The sequence below is a fragment of the Melospiza georgiana genome, chromosome 9, assembly GCF_028018845.1.
Source record: "Melospiza georgiana isolate bMelGeo1 chromosome 9, bMelGeo1.pri, whole genome shotgun sequence".
Lineage (NCBI taxonomy): Eukaryota > Metazoa > Chordata > Aves > Passeriformes > Passerellidae > Melospiza > Melospiza georgiana.
The window spans coordinates 21,548,803-21,564,232 of NC_080438.1; the positions used below are offsets into that span (position 1 = coordinate 21,548,803).

Below are 15,430 nucleotides of genomic sequence, written 5' to 3' on the forward strand. Positions count from 1 at the left end.
AACAACACCAAGTTCAGGAATGCTGCAATAATTCAAGCAGGCAATCCTGTGCCATCAGAAGCTGCTGTTTGATGTCAGCAAGATTTGTATTCCAAGTTACATGAAATTTCCTCAGCTTTGGGTTTTTAGTTTTGAATAGAAATTCTGAAAACTTTAATGTCATGAAAGTCATCATGGCTGTTCATGTCAAAGCAGTTTGCTTTTTCAAGCAAAAAAACTTTGTTCCTGAGAAATGTTTTAACAAAAGCACAGCTAAATACATAGCATCTCCTTAGAAATCAGAGCAAAGAGCAAAGCTGTGTGACTGCTTGAGTGTTTTCAGAGTGGGATGCACTTCCACTGCAGAAACTCCTTGGAGCCCCCGAGACTGCAGTGGTGCTGAGCCTTGTCCCAGCCCAGCCTCTTCGTTTGTGCTGGCATTGCAAGGCAGCTCACCCTCCTGATGGACCAGTTTGGGGAATTAAAGAGGTGCAGATTGATCCTATGGGATTTTTTTTGAGAATTATTAGTGGCTTATTTCCCTGTGCAGCCTCCCTGCAGGTTGGAAAATGAGACCAGTTTCAGTTTGTTTAAACTGATGAGGAGCTTCATCATCTCTTTCAGCACAGCCTTGCAGAACCCAACTAACACATCAAAGGAGCAATGGGCCGTTAAAATATTAATGCTTAGTTTGTTACTCTAAATGTGCAACAACAATATTCTTCACTTTCCTTTTCCAAAGCCTCCAACCCTATTTAGATCACAGGAGTTGATATGCAGAAATGGTTTGCATTATATTCAATGATAGAATTTATGTAACTTCTAATTAAGCTGTCGTCGCTTGGTACAAACCTCCGTAAGTGTTTGTGATGAAGAACTGCAAGAATTAAGATTTGCTGCTGTAGCAGCTGCTACAGGGAGCTCCTGCCCAGCAGTGATTGCTGTGTCACCAACACACAGGAGTGCAAGTGGGAGTCTGAGTGGGAATCTGTGACAGTGTCTCCTCTCTGGTTGCCCTGCAGGCTGAACTCGGCTCCAGTGAAGGGCTTTGAAAAGGATGTGGGTGGCAAGACAACACTCCGGATCACATATCCCGAAGGTGCAATCCAGAAAATGGAGCAGTATGAGAAGGATTCCCTGTTTGTCCTGGCAGGATTCAAATGGCAGGATTTCAAGTGGCTGAAATACATTGTTTACAAGGAGAAAGTGGTAAGAACGCTGTCAGCTGACACTGTGAAGGTCACCTAATTAATAATGATGGGGAGACATTGTGTCACCATCATATCTGCCACATTTTGGTCTAAGGAGAGTTCCATTCTGTGTCCTGCTGCATTTAAGTGAAGACTTTCTTTACCTACAAGGACTTTAGCTTTAATTAAGTATGTTTTACAAAGACATCTTTGTACTCTGTTGCTTCACAGATGAGGCTTGTATTCAAGATTGTTAGTGTGTACTATGAACAATTAAATTAATTTTTAGTTACCTTAAAGAGTATTTAAAAGGACCAGCTTTTGCATGAATTTTATGGACTCTTAGGATTTAAGAGCAGAGGAAGGAAGAGAGCAATGGGAAAGGGAAGAAATGGGAGTTTGGGAACAAGGATGTGATATCACAGGAGGGGAGGAGGAGACAGCAGCAGCACAACTTGTTGAAAAGGCTACAATCAGACTAAATGTGACTTCCTGAATTGCACAAGCCATTATATTTTGTTCAGTTACTGAGATTCATGATTTGTGTTTGGTCAAAGTATCATCCAGAGCAGTATCAAGTCTCATTTTAAAACACTGAAATGGTGGATACACTGCCTTCCCCATGTAAAAATTTTACCCCCTTATTTGCATGAGTGCCCTTCTGAGGCACCATGGACCTGTTAATAGTCAGGGTTGCTCTCTTTAATTCACCTACCCAGAACAGAATCAGGTTATGATCAATGACTTCTCATTCAGTGGATAATTTGTCTGTCAGGAAATTCCAAATAAATAATGCGTATAGTTCTTGTTTTACAAATCTTTTATATATACATATATGTATCTGTTTTCAAATGTTGCTTAATGACTTTTCAGCAAATAAGAAGACAACTGGATCAGCATTCAGGGCATGGCATATTATATTGTGTGTTTAGAGACAGAGAGAGGAGGTTGGCAGCTCACCACATACATAACTAAACAGTCTGGGAATATCATTGTATACAGTTGTTACACAGAGGGCCTTAAGGGCTCATACTTTGCTCTTGTCTAACACTGGCACCAACTTGCAATTATTTTCTTGCTACCAGACAGATGAAGTTACCTGTCAACCTCTGGGCAAGCACAAGTGGGCTTTCGTAACATGAATAATTGAGTCAAAAGTAATTTTCTTTGCTTTATGTCAGCCTCTTGTTCCTCATTCAGGGAAAGGGAAAGCCCTGGCAGTAGTGTCAGTGCCCTGCAACCCAAATGCAGTTGCAGGGACTCCTAGTGTTTGGCTTGAAGCTCAAAGGATGGGTTGGTTTGCTTCAAAACAAATTTAATTTTTGCCTGATGCTTGCAGTCAAGTCATCATCAGTAGATTCTTGTGTGGTATCCCCTGTTCTTGGAAAGGTGCAGAAAATAGTCTGTTAAAACCTGCTAGGCTGGGGAGACTGATTGCAGTTCTCTTAGCTGTGTGCATCAGTGCCCATATTGGCAGAGAGCAGGAAGAGCTTCAGCTTTGTGCTTTAATTCAGCGTTCGTCTGATTGGCTCCTTACCCTTCAGTTCTTCAGAATAAACACCCTGAGGTTTTTTCAGTTTTTTTGGGTGATGTTTTCCAGATCTCTTAATTCCTGTTGCTCTTTTGAATGTTTGTATTTAATTCATCTTTTTCTTAAAGAGCAGTGCCCAAAAATGTACAGACTACAGCAAAAAGGAGGAGCAAACAGGTAATTCATTAACCTCACAGTTCTCATTCTTTATGCATCCACTGCTTCTGTGGCCTTTTCCACAATGGCATGGAACTGAAGGTGAATGTTGGGTTCCTGCAGACCCCAGGTCTCAGGAAGAATTGGAGAGCAGCCACTTCCCCCACTCCACACCCTGTGCTGGTGCCGTTGGCTCCTCATGCCAAAGAGCAGCACTGTGCACTTGTCCCTCCTGATCCTTCCTTCCAGAACACTCCTCCAGTTTGCCAAGTTCCTTTGGCAGGCTTCCCAGCATATGTGCCATTCTTTCCAGATTCATGTCCTCTGCAATTTAATAAACATACTTTTCACTTCATCATCCAGGTTGGTAATGAAAACACTAAACAATGTTGGTTCCTAGGCAGACCCCAAAGTATTAACATCCTTCCATTCCTAGAGAGAGCCCACTGAGCCTCCTGGTTAGTTTTTTGGCCACTTCTGAACTTGTATTACGCTTGTATCATCAATAATGCTTTTGGCATGTTTGTAAAAGTGATCTGTCAGAAGTTTTACTGAATTCCAGTTCGTGTCTTACTTCTCCCCTGAGATAATTTTTTTGTCTGTATAAAGAATTTTTTAAAAAATAATTCTCTCATGACAAATCCACCTGGGCTGCTACTCAGTCTGTTTTGTTGTTTTGTTTTGGTTTTTTTCAGGTGCTTACAAATAATTAATCCTGCTATTCTGGGAATTGAAATCATAATTCAACTCTCTTCCCTTTTTTGCCTTATTAAGTCTAGGCACTACTTCTGTCCATTTTCCAATCTCCTACCTTTTTTTTGGGTTTTGATACCCCAAAGGGAATCAATGCTAGTTCTTGAGACTGCTGAGCCAGTTCATCAAGTACTTTAGGATGCAGCCCAGGTGGCTGGAAAACATCTGTCTTGTGCTCTCATCTGATTTCTCTCTACTTGAGGCTGAGATCTTGCTGTCACTGGCTTTAGCTGCAGGCAGGTGGCTCACACAGCTGCATTTTCAGGAGGAAACCAATGCAGAAAGTGCTGTCCCAACGGAGGATGAGCAGTGCTATGGGAATAGCACGTAGGCGTCTGTTTGTTCTGGTAGTGAGTGTTGGTATTTTCATCAGTGTGTGGTAGGTTCAAAATGACAAATGCTCTCTTGTGTGTCAAGAGTTTGTTTCTCTCTCAGCTGATTTTCCAGAGAAAGGGGAGTTTCTTCCTTTCCTGGATTTATGTAGAGGCACTTGCATGACCTGAGAGCTCTGTATGCCACTACTGCTTATTCCTTATCTGACATGTGCATCTGCAAGACTTCGTGCAGACACACTGCAAACCAGTGGTTACAGTCAGGACTCTGGCCTCAGGATGGAGAAAAGGAAAATGGAAGCATTTTGCTAAAGAACAGAACTGCTGTGGAAGTTGATGCATTCCTCAAAAAAATGGGCTGATCTCTGTCCTCTGATGTTTCCTTTGTCTGTGACTGTTGGTGGCAACTGCATCTGTCCATGGTACAGTCACAGATGGGTAATGAGACCTTCTGAATTCCTTCAGGCACCTGGAGCAGCTTGGACTTGCTTGACCAGGTACTGGGATCCTTGCTTAGTCCTCTCTTGAGTAAGTGAAATCAAAGGGAGCTGAGTGGAGAAAGAGTAAATGAAAGGCGAGTGGCTATTTATTGCTGGGTCAGTGGTCAGATCAGCTTATTCTCCCTGCAGCTGAGAGGGATTTGCTCTGTGTTGTGTTGGTCTTTTGGCAGCACTTGCATACTGAGAAAGGGATAAGTGCTGTGTAGAGAGGAGGATTTTCAGGAGATGTTTTAAGGAAAAAGAATTAATGTGATGCAGAAGCATTAGCAGAATAGTGAGGCAGGGGATTTTATGTGTTACATACAGTCTGGTGCAACAGCCTCCCTGATATTTGTTTGGTGCCTTAGTGCCCTGGAGACACTGTATCCAGAAGGAGGAGCAGTGGAATTTGGACATAAGGAAATGTAAAAGCTCAACTACTCTTTATTTCACACTAAACCAGAAAAATCTGGAAGCAAGTAAAAACTTGAGAGAAAGCATTAGCTTGAGAGAAAACATTAATGTAGAAAGGACAGGTTTGGCTTAATGTTCACTGTCAACAGCAAAACAAACATAGTCTCCCTCACAGAGTTCTGGCTACACTGGCACTCCAGATTGAAGTCTTGTAGGAAGATAGAGCATAATGTATCAGCAGAGAAGTTAGTCCTGCCTTTAAGAAGGGGAAGGGTGAGTGAATCCAAGTGACTAAAACACTGGTAACCTGATTTCAGTCATTTGCTAAGCATTGGAATAACTAAAAGAGAAAATCATAGCACTGGTTGCAGCTAGAAGTAGTATGGGATGGAGAAAGGTGGCATGGTTAGCAGAGGGGAGTATTGCACCATGCTGACCTAATTAGTCAGTGTCCAAGTGGAAAGGAAGTGGGCTGGAGTCCCAGAGCCTGCAGTTCCATGAACTCATGGCTGTTGCAGAAGGGTCACAGATGTAAGCTGTTCGTGCCTCTGTGGTGGCTGGTCTGGGTGTGCTGACTTGGAATCACTGCTGTAAGAGCCTGTGACACTTCCAGGCACCCCTTTGCTGATGAAACAACTGCTGCCACTGCATCACCAGAGGGGGATTACTCATGGACAGTCACTCAGAACAGTTAAACTTTCTCCTGGACTGTTATTTTTGCCAAGAGACATAATCTACCTAGATTTTAACCCACTCCAATGCTTCCCAGTGCTTGTACTCCTGCATCTGCCTGGGCCTTTCAGTGACAGAAACTCTTTCTGAATACACAAAGTACCAGAGGAATTGCAGAGGGATAGAGGCTTGGTCATATGTTGCTTTTTAAAATAATGGTCAAAAGCTGAAAGTTTCTCTGCTGCATGGAGAGTAGATGCTTCCTGAAACAAACAGGACTTTACAAGCTCCAGATATGCAAAGCAGCCATCTCAGCCTGGTGCTGAGGCCAGTTCCAGGGTGGTTTCTTGGCTGTCATTAGTCAATTAGAGGGAGCTCTCTGGCTTGCTCACATCCCTGAACATCTGGCACATGGCAATGAAGCTGCCAAGTGAGGGCAAAGGTGCCTCTCGAAATTGGCAGCTCACGAGCTTCCCGCTCATGTGTTAATGAGCCTGTGGATGATTCCAGTGGGAATCTCTGCAGCCTTTGCCAGGAGGAGTCACTTGTGCAGAAAGTGCCTGTGGCACCCAGAAGTTCTCTTTGATAGTGAAAGTCGCAGGAGCAAGTGAGCACCTGCCTGTGAGTGAGGCCAGGCTGGGCTGTCTGTCCCTTGCAGGGACATGTCTCTGACCACTGGCACACAGCAGTGGTGCCCAGCAGCCACCATCCTCCAGCAGTGGGCATGACAATGACCCCTGCCCCTGTGTCACAGCATGTGGCTGCTGCTTCAGAGACCTTGTGGATGGTTTTATTTAACTTTTTATTGGGGAACTACATTACTGTATTAACCCAAGAGCACACTCCTAGTTGTGGTAGAATGTGTGCTATGATACCTTTCTGCACAATCAGTGAGTGTTGCTGTGCTGCAGCCAAGGCCAGACCTCTGCCAGCACTTGTGCTGTCTGCTGAGCTTTTGTTTAGAGCTCCTCTTCCTCCATCAGTTAATGGCCTTGTCATGCTGCATGTTTGCTGGGGCAGCCTGTTAATGTCACAGCCCTGCAGTTCACTGTGGATTCCTGAGATTATGAAACAGCCTTACCTGTGGGCTGGTTTACATCCTGAAACAAACCTGAGGAGCCATCATGCTCCTCCTGTCATCTTCAGGAAAGCAGTGAGGCTGTGAATCTGTGGTTGCTCTCCCATCCCAAGGAAAGCTTCATTCACATGCCTGTATTTTTAGCTTGTTTGGAACTTGAGCCCAGCACTTGAGCAGGTGGTTTCTCTGGGTCTGCATTAGGGAAGGAGAATCTGATTTTTCCAATGCTGTCCATTGCCTTTGGTGACAAATTGAGTGGCCACTGCTACTGGCAGATTCACTCCAGAGTTTGCTTTTGAATTGCAAATATTTTCATTCCATTTTCTCCTCCAAGGGGCTTGTTGGCTTGTTGCTTTAAATGTCTTGTGTATAGTGGGTCTTTTCATGGATTGTGAGAAAGACATGTGGGATGAGTCTTGGGACAGCATTCTGGTTTGGTGGAGCTGTAAACCCACTGCAAGTTTTCTTAATGCATTGTGAATGCAGAGCTTGGTAACAGGTTTGTGGTGCCTCATCCTATGCTGAAACACAGCTTCAGCCCCTCTGCTTAGAGATGTGCCACGGTGGGCATTGCCTTGTGTCCTTTCTGGTAAGATTGTTTTGACATCATTGTTTGGGTTTTAAGGTTTTGATCTCTCTGGCTCTGTAGAAGGCTAGTCCATACTGCCTGGGGGCCTGTGCTGCCATGGTCAGGAGCTGTTTCACCATTGGAGGCATTGGTGGGAATGGCCCAAGAGAGCCATGGAGGACTTGCTTATGAAAAAGAAAATCCTTTCTGTGACTGGCCTAGGAGATCAGAGCAATTTCCAGAAGATTTAAGGAGAAGTATGAACACTGGTGCCCTATGAGAGAAGGTAAGCCAGTTTCTTCTGGTCATGGTTAGAAGAGAGGCTGGAAAATATGGAGATGTGCCATATAAAACGTTGTCCCTGTTGACCAAGAAAAGGAGAAAAGTTTAGTTGTGTATTTTGTGATTTTAACCAGCTTTCAGGTAGCACTGTGGTGAGGGCCCAGTTTGCAATGTGGGCCTTGGGGGAGACATCCTGGCCAGATTCCCAAGGGAAGGTTGTTGGTATGGGAGGTGCAGGCTGGAGCCTGCCCTTCATACATACCTGCCTGCAGCAGCGTGATGAGATTAGGCAGGTCACTGCATAGCTGAGAGCTGCTCCTAGCCAGGCATGCACAGTGTGGCTGTGAGGGCCCTGCCAAGCATCAGCTGGTGGCAGGGGCTGGTGCCTTTGCAATGTGCCTTCATGGCATTCAATGGTGCCAGGTGGATGTGTCCTGGACAATGAAACTTATCCACCTGGATTGGGTAGCCATTAATATCTACAGTCTGTAACCATTCACTTAAGCTCATGGGGCAGATGAAGAAATTAAAAAATAGCCATGACCACACTATTTCCTGGATTAAAAAAATCCAGGTGTCAAAAGTTTGCAAAGTGTCTATACTTGTAGGAATGACATCATTGATGACTCAATTTTTAGACAGTTTTTCTTTAAAATTAAAATGCAAATTGTTGGTGTGTCTGCCCTTCTAGTCTTTTCCACACTATGCATGGGTTTTGTCTTTTTTTTTTGTTGTTGTTCCTTGCTTTGCTTGCTGTTACCTAACACAAGTCATCCTTGCCCTATACTTTTATTAATGGAGGAGAAGCATTTAGCCATGCTAGGCATCAGCAGTCCTTAAGGAACCTTTATCCCACATCTGCCAAGACAGCATCATCTTCATTTCTGGCTCAGTAATCCCAGCTGTAACGTGAAAACCAGAGAGCTCCAGTCAGATTTTTATTTCTTTAGTTTCTATTCCTGTACATCATTCTTAAATGAAGAGACCCAAACAAGATTTAGCCCTGAAAAGACTGTATCATTGCCCTAGTAAGACATCCTTTCTGGGATTGCCTACACATCCTGATTTAGCCTGAGACAATTTCTTCATAATATTGTCACCATCTAATCTCTTCTGATGTCTGTGGCCATACAACTGACAGCTGCTGCTCTCTCATTAGATATTTGATCATTCCTTCCTTCTCAACCAAAGTCAAAAAAGATGGGCAATTTAGAGTTGCAGTTTTTCCACATCTTGAAAAGTCAGTGTGAGGGCCAGCTGAAGAGCAAGTGCAGATGTCTTGAAAAGGCACCAGGAGGATGCTCATGTTGCACTCGCTCTGTTTGGCAGGCTCTGGCAATATTCAGACACCAGTTTATGCAAATCCCAGTAGGTGCATTTCAAGGTCACAGTGCCTGTAGACTCAGCTTGCCTGCCTTGATTGGGACAGCTGAGCCAATGTAAAGAAAGAAATTCCAAATCTGATGGTGATCTAAATGAAATACACACAATTCCATTAACAGCAGAGCTAACAAAACTGCCTGATTGCCTGTGGATTTGTGTTGTGCTCTCTTTTGCACCCCAGTGCTCTCGGATGCTTGCATGGCCTCACCTCCAGCTGGCCTCTCCAGCAGCAGGGTGTGTGTCTGTAGTTCAACCACCAGTGCAGCCCATGAGGGTGTTGCTTGGCCCACATGTGCAGCAGATGTTCCTCCATGCAGCAAATCCGGCACATGGGAGAAGTGCCAGGACAGTGCCAGCAGTGAAACTGAGATGTCACCCAGAGGGTATTGGCCATTCGTGCAAGTGCTGGTAGAATGAAGATGTTCTGTGTTAACACTTCACTACAGGAATCATTTGAAGTCTGCAAAGCCTCCCTTAGGCTGAGAGATTTGAGTTCAATTTATTTAGTTACGGAGTTCAATTTATTTAGCTTATGCATGGGATTTTGGGGGGATTTACTTGTAGTCTCTCTCTCTACCTAGAGGGAACATTTTTTCTCACAAGAGTTTTTAATTTTGTAGGAAGAAGCGTACCTGCAGCTAGGCAAACGACCAAAAAAGGCAGCACATTTATATCAGTATGAGTATTTTTGCTACAGCTGCCCTACAGGCTTGATGAATTTGCTCTTGATTTCTTGAAATCAAGGCTGGATATCTTGGTCAAGTTCCACTCAAACAGTGTGAGAGTGAAGGACTGGAAGGAGAAGTTGCTGATGGAGGAGCACTGCTCCCTGCTATGCAGAATATCCACAAGGATTTCAGCAGGGTTTCTCTCAGCCTCTCAAGCCATGCTGAGAAGAAATAGCAGAATGTGGTGGCTAGAAGCTCAACTAGATAAAATCAGTCTTAACACACGTAATTTCCTAGAAATCTGTCCCTACTATTGTCAGGTGACATACTTGCAGAAGAGAGCACTGACTGCTGACATCTTTTTGCTGTAATGCAGACTTAATCCAGTATCTGGGAAAATTCTGTGTGCTGGGAGTACAAAGAACAGGGCTGCACTCGTGTTGCCTTCCCACCCTCCTGTTCTGTGACTCTGGGACCCCCTGTCCTCACTTTCTATGACCCATTTGTTGACTAAGGGGAGCAGGGTAGCAAGCCAGTAATACACCTGACAGCTTGTCATGGAAGTAAGTTATTTGCTTTATCCAGTTGTCTGCAAAGGTCACAGCAAATTTTTCTCTTCTTGGGGCACAATTAGCCAGATCTGTTTCTGCATCCAGAGGGAGAAGGCTTTGTGGAGTCTCTGAGGTGAGCAGTCTCCAGCATAACAGAATCCCCCAGAAGAGCTCTTTGGAGAGCCTTGCAACACCACAGGATGCTGTAAGTTCACCAGTGTGGGGTATGAAGGCTCACAGAGGAGGGGGAAAACACTGATTTGATTTTGTAAATAAAATCACATGCTTTCTGTCAGTGGCCAAAAAGAGACTCCCCTTTCACAGCTCCAGGAATTTTGCTATCTGCATTTTTTATTTAAAATGAGGAGGGGGGAGAAAGTCTGAACGATAAATATTTATCCAAGATGTGTGGTTGTTAATATGATCCAGTCTTCAGTCATTTTGAATGGTGTCATGATGACAGATGTTAATTCAGAAAGGAATAGATTGGACGATTTATGCCTGAAACACATGTGTTCCTTGGCAGGCTCCATGGATTACTTGCATAGTTAGAGCTGTCTGAGCAATTTGTAACATTTTCTCTGCCTCGAAGCACCGAGGGCTCCAGGACAGGGGGTTGACCTTTATCTTCAGTCTGCTATAATAAACAGAGGTAGCTAAACTCCCCGTGTGCTTTTATCTTCCTAAATTTATCTCTCCCCCTGTGCTCCAGCTGTGTGTGGTGCTTCTGGTTCTACCCAAGGGGAATGGCAGTTCTTTCTGCAGCAGAGCAGGATGCTCCTGTGTGTGAATCCCTGACCTCCTTCCCCTCCTCAGAGCAGCACCCCTGCCTCAGCACTCACAGCTATTTAATGCCAACACTTGTCCTGACAGCAGAAGTGAAAATAGACCAAGCCACGTGAAGGCAGTAAGCAAGAGGGATTCAGGAAAGACCTGACTTTTTTTTTTTGGTAGTATTTCTATTCTTGCAGTTGTGATTTTATGCCATTTGTCTGAGGGTGTTTCTTCTCTTCTTAATTAAGACAGGATTGTAAAACTCTCAGTGTCTTAATTTTTATTTGTTTATTTAGTCAGAGGCATAAAATTGGAGGAAAATGGCCAAATTGTTGGGTGCACAAGAGCTTGGTAGGTCTACTTGGAAGTTCCTCGCATCTTGACCATCTCTTGTATTCTGACCATTTTTGATTATATGAACTTTGTCCACAACTGACAGGGTCAGAAAATACAGATCCTGGCCCAAGCCATCAGCACTTCTGCAATTTGGAAAAAAAAAACTCTTTAACTGTAAATGTTCTTTTTGGATTATGGTTTATTTAAATTCTAATCTTTTAAGAATATTAAATAATCTTACTTAAAAACTCTTCTTCTGTAAAACACTAATTATTAATGCAAGTCTAGAAAACAAAGTAGGGCAGGAGCTTCCTGGCATCTTCCCAGTTTCTTGTTATTTTGACCTTTCTGCCTTCTCCTCTTAGAGGACACTGAATAATTTGTATATGTTCTATATGAACACTCAGTGAGTATACAAATGATTTGGCTTCTCATTTCAGCAAAGATGCCAAAATAGGAGAAGACAGATTTTCTGTGTACTCTTGCTGTAAAAACAATGTAAAAATTTCCCTGGAGTCTCACTTTGAGATAACTTCAGAAAGCAATGAGGGCTTTTAGGCCATAATTCTTCCTGTGGTGATCCTTTAGCTTTTTTTTTTGTTGTAATGTGCCAAGAATTTAGTCTAAATATATGTTGTTTAATGAGTTGCTGTTTGTATTCAAACTCGTGAACCAGTTCAGCTCCCCAAAAAAGACCTTGCTGATGGATGTCCTGGGATGCCCTTGTGCTTTGTCACCCAAGCCTGCAAAGACAGCTTTTTAAAAATTTTTTTCAATTTTTTTCTTCTGAGCAGGCATATGGTTGTAAGTGGAGCAGGTAGCTGGGCTTGTAGTTGGGATCACCTCATATTTTCTAAGTGATGGGGAAAATGCTTTATCATTTTTATCATTTTTACACTGGCATCTTTGAGCTGATCTTTTCCGTGCCACATGTTTGGCACAGCTGGAAATTCTGGCTGAAATTACTCAGCTGTCTCAAGATGAGGCTACTGAAAATGTACAATTAAAAAAAATGTTAAAAAATCAAAAAAATATTTAAAAAAACCTTCCCACCCTATTTTGCAGAGGTGGTCCAGTTCCCCAGCCTGGTGTGGCTGCTGCTGTTCTGTGAAATCCCAGGGCTCAGTCTGATGTTCCATGGGGGTGTTAGATGCTCTCAGTCCTGCTGTGGGTCCCCTGTCCTGCCTGTCAGGTGTCCTCCCACAGTTACCTGGGATAAAATATCTGCAGGAATGTAATAACCAAGTAAGATTTTCTCATCAGTCACTTCCCCACAAAAAGTCTGGGGCAAAGGCAGCAGACCAGGGAGCAGGGAACATCTCCTGGGCTCTCAGGAACCCCTTTTCCTCCTCCCTGCCATCTAGGCAATGGGAAGGAGCAATGGCCTGCTCTGGGACATGGCAAGAGCAGGAGTGATGAGGACAGCAGAGAAAGGAAGGGTTTATAACTGGCAGGAAATTCCTAGAACACTGGCACTTTAAGACTTTTTAAAGTGCTGTATGATTACATAAATCAAGCTGCCAGAAGTTTAAAAAAGCAAAAACAACATTGCATTTTCAATGTTAATTCAGTTCTCCTGTGCAGATGTTATCCTTAATTGCTTAATTATATCCTGGCTTGCTTGGAGCACAGCTGTCTATCTAGTGGAGAGGGGGAAGACTGAGATTTGGACTAATTTCTGTAATGTAAGGCATTCAGCCTTGTATGAGCAGTTGTAGGAGCTGCAGAACACGTGGATAGCAGAGAGGAAATGAGAGGAGGAAGATTGGTCTCCTGGTTACAGACACTGAGGGTTCCTCTTGAGGAGATGTTAAACACATTAAGTATTGCAGAGATGCTCTAAATGTGAAAGCATGGTTTGTAAAACCCTTAGATACATGGTGATATAAGAAAAATCTTGTGGAAAGATTGAAAAGTCAGTGTTCTCAACAGCAATCCTGAGCTGAAATTGCAAGACAATCCTACTTCAGCAATTACTAACACATGGATCTGACCCTTTCAGCCCTGGTATCCTTTTAAATGTTATATGAGTATGACATTTAATAAACTATGTCATAAAAATAGTAACAAAGTAAAGGAGGTGGTCCGTTATGGAATAAAACACCCTAGATAATGTATGTAATGATGATTTAGGGCCTATTCTTCCTCAGGATTTTTCTGAAACTCTACCACTTTAGATATTTTTTCATTGAAGGATAATTATTCACAGACAAAAAAACCACAAAGCAAACTTAAGTTATCTAAATCCATTCCTTTCACTAAAAACTTGCATGTTTCCTAAGACATCTCAGAACAGGAATATTTCTTCAAATTTTGGCTCAAAATCCAGGTTGCATTTTGAACAAAGAAGTCTGTGGGACAGTCTATCCATCACCCTGTTTGTACAGAGAAGACACATCTACTGACATGCCATATGTGAGCCATCTCTTATGCTTCAACTTCTGAAACAGCATTCATCAGAAAAATCTTCAGTTTTTCTGCAGCTCCTCTGACATGTTCTGAGTTCCATTTTCTTCACAGGACAATCTCTTTTTTGGTGGCATTTTGTTATCTTACAACTGTGAACCACGTTTTGCTCTCAGTTACGTGGATAAAACCATGAGAATACTTTTTTTTAAGAGGAATTCCTTTTCATTTACAACATGTCATAAAAATAGCTTTGCTCTCCTGACTCCTTAGAGCCGGTCTTGGCCTTGTGCTGTTTAATCCTGTGAATCAGAAGACAGCAGCTGGTATTAGAGCAGCCACACAGGAGGCCCACGTGTCTGTATTTGGGTTAGCTGTGGCACTAAGTTATGTAGGTCAGATGGAGCTGGAAATTCAGTAGGCCTGTTTGAATATGCTTGTCTCCTTATTCACGATATATGTTTTCAGGTAAACAGGGCAGGAACTTCCTGACATCCATGGGAATGAGAGCATTGCTGAGTTACAGCAAGCTGGTGTGTGACACAGCAGTGCCACCCTCATGTCCCAGGTGGATTTTGTCACCACTGGAGTTGCTGCTTTCTGAGCCAGAATCTGTGCACGGGACAGCTTCCAGTTTCATGTGCAGCCAGGGTGCTGTGTAAGTTACATGTCTGGCACAGTGTTTAAAGTTTGCAGCTGCTGCTTGGAATAAGTTTCCTTTCTCTTGTGGTTTTTGACTTGGTTATCCAGCTTAAAGGAACTTATCTCTAGCCAATGTAGTGAGCTATTAGCTCAGCTCTATCAACAAAGAAAATACTGTTGCTTTACAAAGAGGAAAAAAAGCTCTAGTAGTGCCATGTTTTGAGGTGCTTTTGTCTCCATTAGTAACAACATTATTAAAAACTAAATTTGTGGCCTTTATAACCTGCCAGGAGTTCTTTTAGGTGCTGTGAGGCAGTTGGCAGATGGAGCATACTGACAGGGGAATGACCTGGTGAATTACAGCCAGTTGATTTTAGACTTGGTCAGGGGGAGGCTGCCTTGGGAGAAGAAACAAAACTGGTAAAAAATTAGAAGTATCATGTTGTTGGGTAGTCCAAGAGCTACATCTCTTTTGACAGCAGAACCAAGAGAAGATGAGGGAGAGGCTTGAGCAAAGCTCCTACTTCAGGCAGAGTAAGAGCTTTTCAGTGGGGCAGATAAGAGTGGAACTGGTCTCTAGAGCATTTCTAGGCTCTAGAAACTGAAGATAGGTTCATTCAGAATGAATGCTGGCCGTCAGAGCCATGTGCAGAGGATGGTGAGGGGTTCTCCATAGCTTTGAGAAAGTTGGGTAAATATGCTTGAAGTGTGGGTTAGTGGGTCTGGCAATTGACCATTAACCCAGACTGCAGGCTCTCAGCACCTCTGTTCTTGTTGCTAAAAATTCCTTGTTGCTTTGATAATCAGTGCAAATGATGCAACTTCATTTATATTACCACTTGCAGAAGAGCATTTTCTAGGCCTCTGTGTCTACTTGACTGCTGAGAAATGCAGCACTGGCTGATAAGATGGTTATTTTCTAGTGGAAACACACCTTCCACATCTAATCCAGTCATGCCTGAGCAGAAACCTTTCAAAAGCCTCTGCAGATGGATTGCAGTGGTTTTGCTGTACCTTGTTTGTGGGACAGTGAGAGCTTGTGGATGACTGGTAGAGAATAAACCACATTCCAGCCTCAGTGGGGGCAGAGATTCCAATTAACAATGTGCTCACAGGCACCCTGAGGTCTTGTGACTGGTGCATCATCTCTTGACATTTTTTTTGCCTCATGTCCTTCTTCCTCTCCATTTCTGGTCTTAGCAGAGTTCAAAAGAGCAGTAATCTCTGTTTACCACA

General features: G+C 43.3%; 1 protein-coding gene across 5 annotated transcripts in view; it reads left to right on the top strand.

The window, feature by feature from the left end:
• ST3GAL3 (ST3 beta-galactoside alpha-2,3-sialyltransferase 3) overlaps nt 1-15,430 on the top strand; it is a 169,386-nt gene that overhangs the window by 128,041 nt on the left and 25,915 nt on the right. For all 5 annotated transcript variants that reach the window (XM_058030422.1, XM_058030421.1, XM_058030424.1 and 2 more), the window contains one exon: nt 1,002-1,188. In XM_058030422.1, the coding sequence (XP_057886405.1) occupies nt 1,002-1,188 (187 nt within the window). The remainder of the gene's footprint in view (nt 1-1,001; nt 1,189-15,430) is intronic.